The sequence below is a fragment of the Oncorhynchus kisutch genome, linkage group LG8 (assembly GCF_002021735.2).
Source record: "Oncorhynchus kisutch isolate 150728-3 linkage group LG8, Okis_V2, whole genome shotgun sequence".
Taxonomy (NCBI): Eukaryota; Metazoa; Chordata; class Actinopteri; order Salmoniformes; family Salmonidae; genus Oncorhynchus; species Oncorhynchus kisutch.
The window spans coordinates 4,077,365-4,095,094 of NC_034181.2; the positions used below are offsets into that span (position 1 = coordinate 4,077,365).

Sequence of the window (17,730 nt, forward strand, 5' to 3'; positions counted from 1 at the left end):
ATTTAACTAATTATGTGTAATTGGCACCACTTTTCCGTTTTTACATTTTTTTAATTTTTTGAAACGAATCTTTTTTTCTCATTTCACTTGATCAATTTGGATTATTTTGTGTATGTTCATTACATGAAATCCAAATAAAAATCATTTTAAATTACAGGTTGTAATGCATCAAAATAGGAAAAATGCCAAGGGAGATGAATACTTGTGCAAGCCTAGGCAATGTTTAAAGGAGCATAAAAACTTAGTTTGAAAGAATATGCAGTGTGCTTCTTTAGTCCAGCATTCCTGATTGGATAGAAAATACATCACATAAAAATGGAACTAGTGACAGTTGGATGTCGTTTTAATCCCACGAATGGACAGCTGGTGACGAGAATTATTTTCATCATTATGACAAAATAATATTAATAACGTTGAATAAATAATGCATTGTTGTAACCTTCTGGATTGTTATTTTTGGATTACAACCAAATTATGATAAGTGTACTGTATTATGTGTTAGCTCATTAAAAAATAAAACTTTACATTTATTTATTTATTATTATTTACTATTATTTACATGTGTAGTTTACCAATAAAACGGTCTGTCGGTGAAGTGGACATACTTGTTATTCATATCCCGAAAGAAAGAAATGATCTCACTATAATACATTTGAATAGAAAGTATAGCAAAAATAGATAAGCTGTTGCAACCATGGAAAGGATAATACCGGTCTATTTGTGGAAAAATCACCATGATAAACTCTTTAGTCATATCCCAGTTTACCCTGATTCACTCTTTAGTCATATCCCAGTTTACCCTGATTCACTCTTTAGTCATATCCCAGTTTACCCTGATTCACTCTTTAGTCATATCCCAGTTTACCCTGATTCACTCTTTAGTCATATCCCAGTTTACCCTGATTCACTCTTTAGTCATATCCCAGTTTACCCTGATTCACTCTTTAGTCATATCCCAGTTTACCCTGATTCACTCTTTAGTCATATCCCAGTTTACATATTTACTTATGGACATGCCTACACCTAGTGACCTTGTTTATTAAATTACAGAGTATTCAGACTCCTTGACTTTTTCCACATTTTGTTACGTTACAGCCTTATTCTAAAATGGATTACATAAATAAACATACCTAGCACTCTACACACAATACCCCATGATGACATCACAATACCCCAGGATGACATCACAATACCCCATGATGACATCACAATACCCCAGGATGACATCACAATACCCCAGGATGACATCACAATACCCCAGGATGACATCACAATACCCCAGGATGACATCACAATACCCCAGGATGACATCACAATACCCCAGGATGACATCACAATACCCCATGATGACATCACAATACCCCAGGATGACATCACAATACCCCATGATGACATCACAATACCCCAGGATGACATCACAATACCCCATAATGACATCACAATACCCCAGGATGACATCACAATACCCCATGATGACATCACAATACCCCATGATGACATCACAATACCCCATGATGACATCACAATACCTCATGATGACATCACAATACCCCATGATGACATCACAATACCCCATGATGACATCACAATACCCCATGATGACATCACAATACCCCTTGATGACATCACAATACCTCATGATGACATCACAATACCCCATGATGACATCACAATACCTCATGATGACATCACAATACCCCATGATGACATCACAATACCCCAGGATGACATCACAATACCCCTTGATGACATCACAATACCCCTTGATGACATCACAATACCCCAGGATGACATCACAATACCCCATGATGACATCACAATACCCCTTGATGACATCACAATACCCCTTGATGACATCACAATACCCCTTGATGACATCACAATACCCCAGGATGACATCACAATACCCCATAATGACATCGCAATACCCCATAATGACATCACAATACCCCAGGATGACATCACAATACCCAATGATGACATCACAATACCCCTTGATGACAAAACAAAAACAGGTTTTTAGAAATGTTTTGCAGATTTATTTTTAAAAAACCTATGAAAATGCAAACCTTATTTACATAAGTATTCAGACCCTTTGCTATGAGACTTGAAACTGAGCTCAGGTGCATCCTGTTTCCATTAATCATCCTTGAGATGTTTCCACAACAACCTGTGGTAAATTCAATTGATTGGACATGATTTGGAATGGCACACACCTGTCTGTATTAGGTCCCACAGTTGACAGTACATGTCAGAGCAAAAAACCAAGCCTGGAGGTCAAAGGAATTGTCCGTAGAGCTTCGAGACAGGATTGTGTCGAGGCACAGTTCTCGGCAAGGGTACCAACAAATGTCTGCAGCATTGAAGGTCTTCAAGAACACAGTGGCCTCCATCATTCTTAAATGGAAGGAGTTTGGAACCACCAAGACTTCCTAGAGCTGTCCGCTCGGCCAAACTGAGCAATCGGGAGAAGGACGTTGGTCAGGGAGTTGACCAAGAACCTATGGTCACTCTGACAGAGTTCCAGACTTCCTCTGTGGAGATGGGATAACCTTCCACAAGGACAACCATCTCTGCAGCACTCCACCAATCAGGCCTCTATGGTAGAGTGGCCAGACGGAAGCCACTTCTCAGTAAAAGACACATGACATCCCATGTCACCTAAAGGACTCTGACCATCAACAACACGATTCTCTGGTCTGATTAAACCAAGATTGAACTCTTTGGCCTGAATTCCAAGCGTCACATCTGGAAGAAACTTGGCACCATCCCTACGGTGAAACATGGTGGTGGCAGCATCATGCTGTGGGGATGTTTTTCAATGGCAGGGTCTGGGAGACTAGTCAGGATCGAGGGAAAGATGAACGGAGCAAAGTATGTTAGAGGTCCTTGATGAAAACTTGCTCCAGAGCGCTCAGGACCCCAGGCTGGGGTGAAGGTTCATCTTCCAACAGGACAACAACACTAAGCACACAGCCAAGACAACGAAGATGTGACTTCGGGACAAGTCTCTGAATGTTCTTGAGTGGCCCAGTCAGAGCCCGACTTGAACCGGATCGAACATCTCTGGAGAGACCTTAAAATAGCTGTGCAGCGACACTCCCCATTCAACCTGAATGAGCTTGAGGGGATCTGCAGAGAAGAATGGGAGAAACTCCCCAAATACAGATGTGCCAAGCTTGTAGCATCCTACCCAAGAAGTCTTGAGGCTGTAATCACTGCCAAAGGTGTTTCAACAAAGTACTGAGTAATGAATACTTATGTAAATGTAATGTTTCAGTTTCTTTTTGTAATTTGTAAAAAAAATCAGAAACTGTTTTTGCTTTGTCATTATTGTGTGTAGATTGAGGGAGGGGGGAGGGGGGGACTATTTAATCCGTTTTAGAATAAGGCTGTAACGTAACATTTGGAATGGAAAGCCAGACACAATTCAATCAGACCTATTTATATAATGAATATGAATTCGGAGGGAAGAAAGGAATTCAATATTAAAACATTGAACCTCTCAGTAAAGGATTCAGTCACACCAAAGTTATACTTCAATCCAAACGGGTTCTCTAGCAGATTAGTAAGAATGTCTTACCCCATGTTCAAGAATGACCTTTAACCTTTTCATAATACAACATCTCACTTTAAGTTATTTGAAAAATGAAATCCAACTCCGAAATACCTCTTTTTAAAACAAGCCATAGAAATGTGGTTGCAATTTCAGTTTAATCCATCAGAAAAGACTAACCATAATATTTGTTGTAATATTTGTTTTTACTATAAAAAAAATTAAAAAGTATAATCTTTGAAAATGACATCATAAATAGAACTGGTGGTTTGAAAATGACATCATAAATAGAACTGGTGGATTGAAAATGACATAAATAGAACTGGTGGAGTGAAAATGACATCATAAATAGAACTGGTGGAGTGAAAATGACATAAATAGAACTGGTGGATTGAAAATGACATCATAAATAGAACTGGTGGATTGAAAATGACATCATAAATAGAACTGGTGGAGTGAAAATGACATCATAAATAGAACTGGTGGAGTGAAAATGACATCATAAATAGAACTGGTGGATTGAAAATGACATCATAAATAGAACTGGTGGAGTGAAAATGACATCATAAATAGAACTGGTGGAGTGAAAATGACATCATAAATAGAACTGGTGGAGTGAAAATGACATCATAAATAGAACTGGTGGAGTGAAAATGACATCATAAATAGAACTGGTGGATTGAAAATGACATCATAAATAGAACTGGTGGAGTGAAAATGACATCATAAATAGAACTGGTGGAGTGAAAATGACATCATAAATAGAACTGGTGGATTGAAAATGACATCATAAATAGAACTGGTGGAGTGAAAATGACATCATAAATAGAACTGGTGGAGTGAAAATGACATCATAAATAGAACTGGTGGAGTGAAAATGACATCATAAATAGAACTGGTGGATTGAAAATGACATCATAAATAGAACTGGTGGAGTGAAAATGACATCATAAATAGAACTGGTGGAGTGAAAATGACATCATAAATAGAACTGGTGGAGTGAAAATGACATAAATAGAACTGGTGGATTGAAAATGACATCATAAATAGAACTGGTGGATTGAAAATGACATCATAAATAGAACTGGTGGAGTGAAAATGACATATAGAACTGGTGGATTGAAAATGACAAATAGAACTGGTGGATTGAAAATGACATCATAAATAGAACTGGTGGAGTGAAAATGACATCATAAATAGAACTGGTGGAGTGAAAATGACATAAATAGAACTGGTGGATTGAAAATGACATCATAAATAGAACTGGTGGAGTGAAAAATGACATCATAAATAGAACTGGTGGAGTGAAAATGACATCATAAATAGAACTGGTGGAGTGAAAATGACATCATAAATAGAACTGGTGGAGTGAAAAATGACATCATAAATAGAACTGGTGGAGTGAAAATGACATCATAAATAGAACTGGTGGAGTGAAAATGACATCATAAATAGAACTGGTGGAGTGAAAATGACATCATAAATAGAACTGGTGGATTGGTCACACATGGAGCTAACAAAAATGAATGGAAATGTCTGCTGTTCTTAAAATTACAACCAACTATCTGCAGCATTATGGAACCAACTATCTGCAGCATTATGGAACCAACTATCTGCGGCATTATGGAACCAACTATCTGCGGCATTATGGAACCAACTATCTGCGGCATTATGGAACCAACTATCTGCGGCATTATGGAACCAACTATCTGCAGCATTATGGAACCAACTATCTGCAGCATTATGGAACCAACTATCTGCAGCATTATGGAACCAACTATCTGCGGCATTATGGAACCAACTATCTGCAGCATTATGGAACCAACTATCTGCAGCATTATGTTATGGAAGGGGGAGAAAGTAAGGAACTTGTTTGTCGGCCCTGCGTTAAATGAAACTTTTAACCAATTGGTCTTTGATTCCACGGTACATGGTTTATGAACTGATACGCAAAATGATGCCGGATTCAAAACGTAGTTTTTCAATTTAAATGATTATCCAAAATGATTGCAACCAATAGAATGTTATATATGAGGGATACAACCATCCCTGCTCTGTAGATTTTGCTGCGAAGAGACTGAATCATTAGATCATTAGTTTTGATACTGTCCTTCTGTAGCTTGTTTAACGAGTGGAGGACAGAGGAGCCTCTTAAAGAAGTTACAGGTCTGTGAGAGCCAGAAATCTTGCTTGTTTGTAGGTGACCAAATACTTATTTTCCACCATAATTTGTAAATTAATTCATAAAAAATCCTACAATGTGATTTTCTGGATTTTTTTTCTTATTTTGTCTGTCATAGTTGAAGTGTACCTATGATGAAAATTACAGGCCTCTCATCTTTTTAAGTGGGAGAACTTGCACAATTGGTGGCTGACTAAATACTTTTTTGCCCCTCTATATATGGGTTATGAGTACTTAACTAGTTGACTGTGATATACGGGTTACGAGTACTTAACTAGTTGACTGTGATATATGGGTTACGAGTACTTATCTAGTTGACTGTGATATACAGGTTACGAGTACTTATCTAGTTGACTGTGATGTATGGGTTACGAGTACTTATCTAGTTGACTGTGATGTATGGGTTACGAGTACTTATCTAGTTGACTGTGATATCTGGGTTACGAGTACTTATCTAGTTGACTGTGATATACGGGTTATGAGTACTTATCTAGTTGACTGTGATATACGGGTTATGAGTACTTATCTAGTTGACTGTGATGTATGGGTTACGAGTACTTATCTAGTTGACTGTGATATATGGGTTACGAGTACTTATCTAGTTGACTGTGATATATGGGTTACGAGTACTTATCTAGTTGACTGTGATATACAGGTTACGAGTACTTATCTAGTTGACTGTGATATACGGGTTACGAGTACTTATCTAGTTGACTGTGATATATGGGTTACGAGTACTTATCTAGTTGACTGTGATATCTGGGTTACGAGTACTTATCTAGTTGACTGTGATATACGGGTTACGAGTACTTATCTAGTTGACTGTGATATACGGGTTATGAGCACTTATCTAGTTCAACGTGATACAGTTGAAGTCGGAAGTTTACATACACTTAGGTTGGAGTCAATAAAGCTCATTTTTCAACCACTCCACAAATTTCTTGTTAACAAACTATAGTTTTGGAAAGTCTGTTAGGATATCTACTTTGTGCATGACACAAGTAATTTTTCCAACAGTTGTTTACAGACAGATTAATTCACTGTATCACAATTCCAGTGGGTCAGAAGTTTACATACACTAAGTTGACTGTGCCTTTAAACAGCTTGGAAAATTCTAGAAAACAATGTCATGGCTTTAGAAGCTTCTGATAGGCTAATTGACATAATTTGAGTCAATTGGAGGTGTACCTGTAGATGTATTTCAAGGCCTACCTTCAAACTCAGTGCCTCTTTGCTTGACATCATGAGAAAATCAAAAGAAATCAGCCAAGACCTCAGAAAAACAATTGTAGACCTCCACAAGTCTGGTTTATCCTTGGGAGCATTTCCCAAACACCTGAAGGTACCACGTTCATCTGTACAAGCAATAGTACACAAGTATAAACACCATGGGACCACGCAGCAGTCATACTGCTCAGGAAGGAGATGCATTCTGTCTCCTATAGATTAATGTACTTTGGTGCGGAAAAGTGCAAATCAATTCCAGAACAACAGCAAAGGACCTTGTGAAGATGCTGGACAAAACAGGTACAAAAGTATCTATATCCACAGTAAAACGAGTCAAATCAAATCAAATCAAATCAAATTTATTTATATAGCCCTTCGTACATCAGCTGATATCTCAAAGTGCTGTACAGAAACCCAGCCTAAAACCCCAAACAGCAAGCAATGCAGGTGTAGAAGCACGGTGGCTAGGAAAAACTCCCTAGAAAGGCCAATACCTAGGAAGAAACCTAGAGAGGAACCAGGCTATGTGGGGTGGCCAGTCCTCTTCTGGCTGTACCGGGTGTAGATTATAACAGAACATGGCCAAGATGTTCAAATGTTCATAAATGACCAGCATGGTCGAATAATAATAAGGCAGAACAGTTGAAACTAGAGCAGCAGCACAGTCAGGTGGAAGTTGAAACTGGAGCAGCAGCATGGCCAGGTGGACTGGGGACAGCAAGGAGTCATCATGTCAGGTAGTCCTGGGGCATGGTCGTAGGACTGTATCACAATTCCTATATCGACATATCGACATGGTCCTAGGACTGTATCACAATTCCTATATCGACATATCGACACCTATATCCTATATCGACATAACGTGAAAGGCCGCTCAGCAAGGAAGAAGCCACTGCTCCTAAACCGCCATAAAAAAAAGCCAGACTACGGTTTGCACCTGCAGATGGGGACAATGTCCCCTGATGTGATGAAACTAAAAAAGAACAGTTTCACCATAATGACCATCGTTATGTTTGGAGGAAAAAAGGGGAGGCTTGCAAGCAAAAGACCACCATCCCAACCGTGAAGCATGGGGGTGGAGGCATCATGTTGTGGGGGTGCTTTGCTGCAGGAGGGACTGGTGCATTTCACAAAATTGATGGCATCATGAGGCAGTAAAATTATGTGGATATATTGAAGCAACAATCTCAAGACATCGGTCAGGAAGTTAAAGCTTGGTCGCAAATGGGTCTTCCAAATGGACAATGACCCCAAGCATCCTTCCAAAGTTGTGGCAAAATAGCTTAAGGACAACAAAGTCAAGGTACTGGAGTGGCCATCACAAAGCCCTTACCTCAATCCTTTAGAAAATTTGTGGGCAGAACTGAAAAGGCGTGTGCAAGCAAGGAGGCCTACAAACCTGACTCAGTTACACCAGCTCTGTCAGGAGGAATGGGCCAAAATTCACGCAACTTCTTGTGGGAAGCTTGTGGAATGCTACCCGAAACGTTTGACCCAAGTTAAACAATTTAAAGGCAATGCTACCAAATGCTAATTGAGTATGTAAACTTCTAACCCACTGGGAATGTGATGAAAGAAATAAAAGCTGAAATAAATCATTCTCTCTACTATTATTCTGACATTTCACATTCTTAAAATGAAGTGGTGATCCTAACTGACCCAAGACAAATTTGCTAGGATTAAATGTCAGGAATTGTGAAAAACTGAGTTTAAATGTATTTGACTCAACTTCCGACTTGAACTGTATATGAGTTATGAGCACTTATCTTAGTTAGCCTCCAAATTAACTGTCTTCTTTCTTCTTTTCCCAACCCAGACAATACATACGTATCAAACTCTGAGAACGAGGATGAAGTTCTAGTCACCAGAGACCAGATCCCCGTCATCTTCCACAGGATAGCAACAGGTCTGTTTGCTTTTCAGACTGTCTGTAGTCTCTCTGTCGTCTCTCTGCTGTCGTATCTCTGTTTATTAGACTGTCCGTAGTCACTCTGCTGTCGTATCTATGTTTATTAGACTGTCTGTAGTCACTCTGCTGTCGTATCTCTGTCTGTAGTCTCTCTGCTGTCGTATCTCTGTCTGTAGTCACTCTGCTGTCGTATCTATGTTTATTAGACTGTCCGTAGTCACTCTGCTGTCGTATCTATGTTTATTAGACTGTCTGTAGTCACTCTGCTGTCGTATCTCTGTTCATCAGACAGTATGTAGTCTCTCTGCTGTCGTATCTCTGTCTGTAGTCTCTCTGCTGTCGTATCTCTGTTCATCAGACTGTCTGTAGTCTCTCTGCTGTCGTATCTATGTTTATTAGACTGTCCGTAGTCACTAACCTGTTGTATCTCTGTTTATCAGACTGTCCGTAGTCACTCTGCTGTCGTATCTCTGTTTATCAGACTGTCTGTAGTCTCTCTGCCGTCGTAACTCTGTTTATCAGACGCTGTAGTCTCTCTGCTGTCGTAGTCACTCTTCTGTCATATCTCTGTCTGTAGTCACTCTGCTGTCGTATCTCTGTTTATCAGACTGTTTGTAGTCTCTCTGCTGTCGTAGTCACTCTGCTGTCGTATCTCTGTCCGTAGTCACTCTGCTGTCGTATCTCTGTTTATCAGACTGTCTGTAGTCTCTCTGCTGTCGTATCTATGTTTATTAGACTGTCTGTAGTCACTCTGCTGTCGTATCTCTGTCCGTAGTCACTCTGCTGTCGTATCTCTGTTTATTAGACTGTCTGTAGTCACTCTGCCGTCGTATCTCTGTTTATCAGACTGTCTGTAGTCACTCTGCTGTCGTAGTCACTCTGCTGTCGTATCTCTGTCCGGAGTCACTCTGCTGTCGTATCTCTGTTTATCAGACTGTCCGTAGTCACTCTGCTGTCGTAATCTCTGTTTATCAGACTGTCTGTAGTCTCTCTGCTGTCGTAGTCACTCTGCTGTCGTATCTCTGTTTATCAGACTGTCCGTAGTCACTCTGCTGTCGTAATCTCTGTTTATCAGACTGTCTGTAGTCTCTCTGCTGTCGTAGTCACTCTGCTGTCGTATTGTTGGTATAGCAGATACTTAGATGAACAGACGTCCTGGCTAACTGTGTATTGTTTTGTGTTTGTGTGTGTGTCTGTGTGTTTTGTAAACAGAGATTAGGGTCAATAATGACGCCAACTGCTGCCTGTCCATCAAGTCCAAACATCAGATAGACAAGAATCAGGTGAGATGTACATCACTGATTAATAAGACATTATAAAAGCTCATACATGCTCCTAGCGAGTCATTAAGCATCATAACATCAGCTATTTAATATCAAGTTTATAGAGAACTTTTTCAGTGTGAACTAGTATGTAATAACAGGTATAATAGTATGTAATGTGTAACTATATAGTATTATGTAATAACTATAATAGTATGTCATATGTATAACTATATAGTATTATTTAATCATTTTAATAGTATGTAATAATGGGTATAACTGTTTAGTGTGTAAATGTTCACTGTATGGTAGTATGTAATGACTGGTGTAATATTATAGTGGTGTAATGGTGTAATATTATAGTGGTGTAATAGTATAGTGGTGTAATAGTGTAGTGGTGTAATAGTGGTGTAATATTATAGTGGTGTAATATTATAGTGGTGTAATAGTGTAGTGGTGTAATATTATAGTGGTGTAATAGTATAGTGGTGTAATAGTGTAGTGGTGTAATAGTTGTGTAATAGTGGAGTGGTGTAATATTATAGTGGTTTAATAGTATAGTATAGTGGTGTAATAGTGTAGTGGTGTAATATTATAGTGGTGTATGGTAGTATGTAATGACTATTAGTGTGTAATGTGTAGCAATGTGTGTAGGGGTGGAATTGTAATAGGGGTGGAATTGTAATAGTGGTGGAATTGTAATAGTATAGTGGTGTAATAGTATAGTGGTGTAATAGTATAGTGGTGTAATATTATAGTGGTGTAATAGTGTAGTGGTGTAATAGTGTAGTGGTGTAATATTATAGTGGTGTAATAGAGTAGTGGTGTAATATTATAATGGTGTAATAGTATAGTGGTGTAATAGTTGTGTAATAGTGTAGTGGTGTAATATTATAGTGGTTTAATAGTATAATATAGTGGTGTAATAGTGTAGTGGTGTAATATTATAGTGGTGTAATAGTGTAGTGGTGTAATAGTGTAGTGGTGTTATAGTGGTGTTATAGTGGTGTAATATTATAGTGGTGTAATAGTGTAGTGGTGTAATATTGTAGTGGTGTTATAGTATAGTGGTGTAATAGTATAGTATAGTGGTGTAATAGTGTAGTGCTGTAATAGTGTAGTGGTGTAATAGTGTAGTGGTGTAATAGTATAGTGGTGTAATAGTGGTGTAATAGTATAGTGGTTTAATAGTATAGTGGTGTAATAGTGTAGTGGTGTAATAGTGTAGTGATGTTATAGTGGTGTAATATTATAGTGCTGTAATAGTGGTGTAATATTATAGTGGTGTAATAGTGTAGTGGTGTAATATTATAGTGGTGTAATATTATAGTGGTGTAATAGTGTAGTGGTGTAATATTATAGTGGTGTAATATTATAGTGGTGTAATAGTATAGTGGTGTAATAGTATAGTGGTGTAATAGTGTAGTGGTGTAATAGTGGTGTAATATTATAGTGGTGTAATATTATAGTGGTGTAATATTATAGTGGTGTAATATTATAGTGGTGTAATAGTATAGTGTGTAATAGTGTAATGGTGTAATAGTGTTGTAATAGTGTAGGGGTGTAATAGTGTAGTGGTGTAATAGTATAGTGGTGTAATTGTATAATGGTGTAATAGTGTAGCGGTGTAATATTATAGTGGTGTAATAGTGGTGTAATAGTATAGTGGTGTAATATTATAGTGGTTTAATATTATAGTGGTGTAATATAATAGTGGTGTAATAGTATAGTGGTGTAGTGGTGTAATAGTGTAGTGGTGTAATAGTGTAGTGGTGTAATATTATAGTGGTGTAATATTATAGTGGTGTAATAGTGTAGTGGTGTAATATTATAGTGGTGTAATAGTATAGTGGTTTAATATTATAGTGGTGTAATATAATAGTGGTGTAATAGTATAGTGGTGTAGTGGTGTAATAGTGTAGTGGTGTAATAGTGGTGTAATTTTATTGTGGTTTAATAGTGGTGCAATAGTATAGTGGTGTAATAGTGGTGTAATTTTATTGTGGTTTAATAGTGGTGTAATAGTATAGTGGTGTAATAGTGGTGTAATATTATAGTGGTGTAATTGTTTAGTGGTGTAATTGTTTAGTGGTGTAATTGTTTAGTGGTGTAATTGTTTAGTGGTGTAATTGTTTAGTGGTGTAATATTATAGTGGTGTAATTGTTTAGTGGTGTAATATTATAGTGGTGTAATATTATAGTGGTGTAATAATATAGTGGTGTAATATTATAGTGGTGTAATAGTGTAGTGGTGTAATATTGGTGTAATAGTGGTGTAATATTATAGTGGTGTAATAGTATAGTGGTGTAATTTTATAGTGGTTTAATAGTGGTGTAATAGTATAGTGGTGTAATAGTGGTGTAATATTATAGTGGTGTAATTGTTTAGTGGTGTAATAATATAGTGGTGTAATAATATAGTGATAATAATGGGTGTAGTAACAGTGTGTAGTGACGGGTGTAGTAACTGTAATAATGGGTGTAGTAACTAATAGTGTGTACTAACAGTGGGTACATATTACGGTGTAATAGTGTTTAACTTCTTATGGCTGAGATCCCGTTACCGGGAGAGATATAACAACAACCAAGGATAGTGCAGTGCGCCATATTCAAAAGAACAGAAATCTCATATTTAAATTCCTCAAACATACATGTATTTTATATAGTTTTCAAGGTAGTCTTGTTGTTAATCCCACCACAGTGTCCGATTTCAAATAGGATTTACGGGGAAAGCACCACCGATTATGTTAGGTCACCAACAACTCACTAAAATACACAGCCAATTTTACCAGCCAAAGAGAGAGAGAGAAAAAGCACAAATAGAGATAAAATGAATCACTAACCTTTGATGATCTTCATCAGATGACACTTATAGGACTTCATGTTTGATAAAGTTCATATTTATATCAGAAAATCTGAGTTTACATTGGGACGTTAGATTCACAAGTTCCAAAAACATCCAGTGATTTTGCATAACCACATCATTCAACAGAAATACTCATCCTAAATGTAGATGATAATACAAGTTATACACATGGAATTATAGATATACCTCTCCTTAATGCAACCGCTGTGTCAGATTTCAAAAAAACTTTACTGGAAAAAGAAATCCATGCAATAATCTGAGACGGCGCTCAGAAGTAAAAACACCACAGCCGCAAAAATGGCGTCAACATAAACAAGAAATTACATGATAAATATTCCCTTACCTTTGATGGTCTACATCAGAAAGCACTCCAGGAGTCCCAGGTCCACAATAAATGTTTGTTTTGTTCGAAAATGTCCGTTATTTATGTCCAAATACCTTCTTTTGTTAACGCGTATGGGTATACATATCCAATCGCTATGTTATATTACCGGTCGAAGAAACATTTCAAACTAAGTACAGAATCAATCATTAGGATGTTTTTAACATATAGCTTCAATAAAGTTCCAACCAGAGTATTCCTTCTTGTCTTCGTGAGCAATGGAACGCAAGTGACTACCATGAGGAATAAACATGATCAGAAAATGGCTGACTGACAGACACCTGACTGATTCTGCTCTCATTCACTCCCGCAACACCATAGAAGTCTCATTATAATTTCTATTGATGGTTGACATCTAGTGGAACCCCTAGGCAGTGCAACATCATTCATATCTCAAGGGGATTTCATTGGGGACTCTGGTGAATACATACAAAGCTCAGATTTCTGACTTCCTGTTTTGATTTCAACTCAGGATTTTGCCTGCCAATATGAGTTCTGTTATACTCACAAACATCATTCAAACAGTTTTAGAATATTTAGAGTTTTCTATCCAATACTAATAATAAAATGCATATATTAGCAACTGAGACTGAGGAGCAGGCCGTTTACTTTAGGCACCTTATTCATCCAAGCTACTCAATATTGCCCCCCCCCCAGCCATAAAAGTCAATAGCGGGTGTAGTAATGGTGTAATAGTGTGTAATAACATGTCTAACTTCCCCCAGTGCCACTATGCCATAGAGGAGGACTCTGAGGGGGATGCTGACTCTGATGAGTTTTACTATGGAGGTCAGGTAAGCATCAAGCCTCATCTCCTCCATAACAACTGCTATAACTTATCAAACCATTAGATCGCCAGTGTTTAGCCCTCTCTTAGCTACAGAGGCAGTAGATTTCTTAGGGCAGGTTTCCCCAGACACAAATTAAGCTTAGTCCTGGACTAAAAAGCACTTTGGAGAATGTTGTTTCTTCTTAGTCCGGGTCAAGGCTTAATCTGTGTCCAGGAAACCACCCCCCGTAGCTACAGTGGCAGTAAGTAGAACTCCTTATATCGAGTGAGAGACTAAGGAGAAGGCAGAAATCAAAGGTCCCAGACCTCCCCTGGCTTCTCCACCTGAGTCCATGGCAGATTTCCCTAAAGTGGTCCTAGACTCATCAGGTATATAGAGTTCGTTTATATTTTCAGTCCGCTCACTCAGAAAGAGACCCGAGGCTCCTCATTCACCGGACGTTTCTGTTGCCAGTGACTTTCCGTATGGAAATATACCGCTGTTCTGATGAGCGACGGCTGCCTCTCGCTCTCTCTCATCGTCTCTTTCCTTCCTTCTCCTCCTAACTGTTGATTGGTGAACTTTGTTTCGGCCTCTTGTGACAAAGCGACAGTTTCTGAAGTTTGTTTGAGTGATTAGTCCGTTTCTGTGAGAGTAGCAAGTCTGTTTTAAAGATTGTGATTGATTGCCTCCCGTCGGTCACGAAGCAATCTGGACAAAATTTATGTTGCTTGCTTCTGGGTTGCTCCATGTGTCACCCTCAAACAATTTAGCAAATTAGTTGCATTGCATCACCAGCGATAGAAATCAATCCTATTTCACTCAATTGTCTGTATGCAATGTCCAATCAGTGAGCAGAAAAAAGTTCACATGACACGTCATATCGTTCCGTTCTGAACTCCGACCCAGTTGTCATGCCAACACAGGTGTCGGTGCTGCCGCAAAGCAGGACGAAAAGAGACATGTCAAATGGGAAATGTATAAATAAAAAAAATCCTAGACCGCATGGCTAGTCGTGGTTTATGTATATGGTCTGGCAGTCAATAAATGTGTCATTTTAAAAGTGAAACCAGACCTTTTCTCTCTGTCCATTTTCAACTGACATTGTTCCAACATGACTACAGCTACCTAGCTTAGCTTAGCTTACTAGCTTGGTAAAACATCGTTTTGCAAATGGGCAACATTTTTGGCTAGCTATCTAAATGATACAATCCGCATTTTGTGTCTCGATGCTGTTACAATTACCAAACATTTGGCTAAACAAATCATTTATGAAATCATGTGATGTATGATAGAATTGGATGTTGCTTGCAATTTACATTTTGTTTGAATTGCTTCGTGTATCAGGATGTCACTTGGAAGTGTGCATCTGCAACATAAATTGCGTCCAAATTGTTTTCGCGTGACAGGCTTTAGAATTAAATGCCTCTCCCAAAGTCAGACAGCGTAATATGGCCGTCTTCCTCTGGTGTGTGTGTGTGTGTGTGTGTGTGTGTGTGTGTGTGTGTGTGCGTGCGCGCGCCCTGTGGTGAGGCTTTGGGAAACGGGTCACGTCAGCAACACATTATGTATGGACCCTATTGGCTATTCTTGAAAAGCTTCTAGATAAAACACTCCTTATTAACCTCCTAGATTGGAGGGTAACTCGTGGGTTTTTAATTTACATAATGTTGAAGTTGTCATAAACAATTACAGAGTTAGTAGGACCTTGTTTCATATACCTGTGATGATTGATATTCTTTGGATCTTTGATTATGTAGTGTGGGGAGAAGGCAGGGATGTCATTTTAAGGATTTTGGGCTCTAGCCAGTCGACCACCATTTATTTTACTAACCCATGTACCAAATAGGCCATAGGATATTTGAAAAGGCAAAAATGTCACTTGACAGTGTCAAAATGTCATGTTTTCTACTAGCCTGGTCTGAAAAGTACTAGCCTCAGGCTAGCTTAAAATCTATTAATGGTTGTAGATAATGTTGACTTGATGTCAGTAGGTTTAGTAAAATAAATGATAATAGCAAGCATGGGCTTGGATCACTACATTTGATTTTTATTTTTTTATTTCACCTTTATTTAACCAGGTAGGCTAGTTGAGAACAAGTTCTCATTTACAACTGCGACCTGGCCAAGATAAAGCATAGCAGTGTGAACAGACAACAACACAGAGTTACACATGGAGTAAACAATAAACAAGTCAATAACACAGTAGAAAGAAAAGAAAGAGTCTATATACATTGTGTGCAAAAGGCATGAGGAAGTAGGTAAATAATTACAATTTAGCAGATTAACACTGGAGTGATGAATGATCAGATGGTCATGTGCAGGTAGAGATATTGGTGTGCAAAAGAGCAGAAAAGTAAATAAATAAAAACAGTATGGGGATGAGGTAGGTAAATTGGGTGGGCTATTTACCGATTTACATAATGACAGATGTGGTCAGGAATGGAATAAGTATACAGAAAGACGAAGTAGTCCTGCTGAACAACGCCAAGTAGACAGACCAAAACAACCATCTGGCCTCAGTTGACAGGATGTAACTAGATTTGAACAAAAAATGGCCTAGCTATGGATTCTGATTCATACATGATGTTTGGAGAAGGAGTGGCTTGTGTCTTGAGACAGTGACCGAAACAGTCTGTTGTCTGTTGTTTGTCCGGGGAAATGAGAGCAGAGGAGGAGTGGCTTGTTCTAAGCCAATTGGGACAGCAGGCTCAACTGACACCCCCGCCCTGTTTCTTTACAGACAGAAGAACTAGCCAATAGTTGTTGAGAGAACACAGTGCTTCATACTGTTTGAGTGAAAGAGAGATGTGTGCTGGCACTCATAATTACTAAAAATACTTGTCATAATTGTATTTCGGGAAAATTCGCAATATCCGTTACGATACTCGTTTTGTCCGAGTACTTGACACACCCCTAGTTTTAAAGCAAATAATTATGACACATTAACTCCACTATTGTCTTAAATGTGTCTGGACAGCTCTAGGGGACTTAATGTGTCTGGACAGCTCTAGGGGACTTAATGTGTCTGGACAGCTCTAGGGGACTTAATGTGTCTGGACAGCTCTAGGGGACTTAATGTGTCTGGACAGCTCTAGGGGACTTAATGTGTCTGGACAGCTCTAGGGGACTTCATGTGTCTGGACAGCTCTAGGAGACCATGTTTAATGTGTCTGGACAGCTCTAGGAGACCATGTTTAATGTGTCTGGACAGCTCTAGGAGACCATGTTTAATGTGTCTGGACAGCTCTAGGGGACTTAATGTGTCTGGACAGCTCTAGGAGACTTCATGTTTAATGTGTCTGGACAGCTCTAGGGAGAATTTGTTTGTTGATATTCCAGTGAATATATTGGATTTAATTTAGCTCCTCCCAGAAATTGAACTGGCCAATGAAATAGAACAGGAGATGACACATTGAGTTAGCTGGTTGTTTATACAGTTTGTCTCCCAAATGGCATCCTTATCCCTATGTAGTGCCCTCGTTTTTTACTATTCTAGTCAAATGTAGTTCACTACATAGGGAATAGGGTGCTACATGGGACAAAGACAGTCCTGCTCAGTGAAACTTTTTTGTT

The 17,730-nt window shown here is 38.5% G+C and overlaps 1 protein-coding gene across 3 annotated transcripts in view; it reads left to right on the forward strand.

The window, feature by feature from the left end:
* Window positions 1-17,730, forward strand: part of LOC109879538 (protein mono-ADP-ribosyltransferase PARP8) — an 83,919-nt gene that overhangs the window by 26,560 nt on the left and 39,629 nt on the right. For all 3 annotated transcript variants that reach the window (XM_031829572.1, XM_031829569.1, XM_031829571.1), the window contains exons 4-6: window positions 8,782-8,871; window positions 10,087-10,157; window positions 14,110-14,178. In XM_031829572.1, the coding sequence (XP_031685432.1) occupies window positions 8,782-8,871; window positions 10,087-10,157; window positions 14,110-14,178 (230 nt within the window). The remainder of the gene's footprint in view (window positions 1-8,781; window positions 8,872-10,086; window positions 10,158-14,109; window positions 14,179-17,730) is intronic.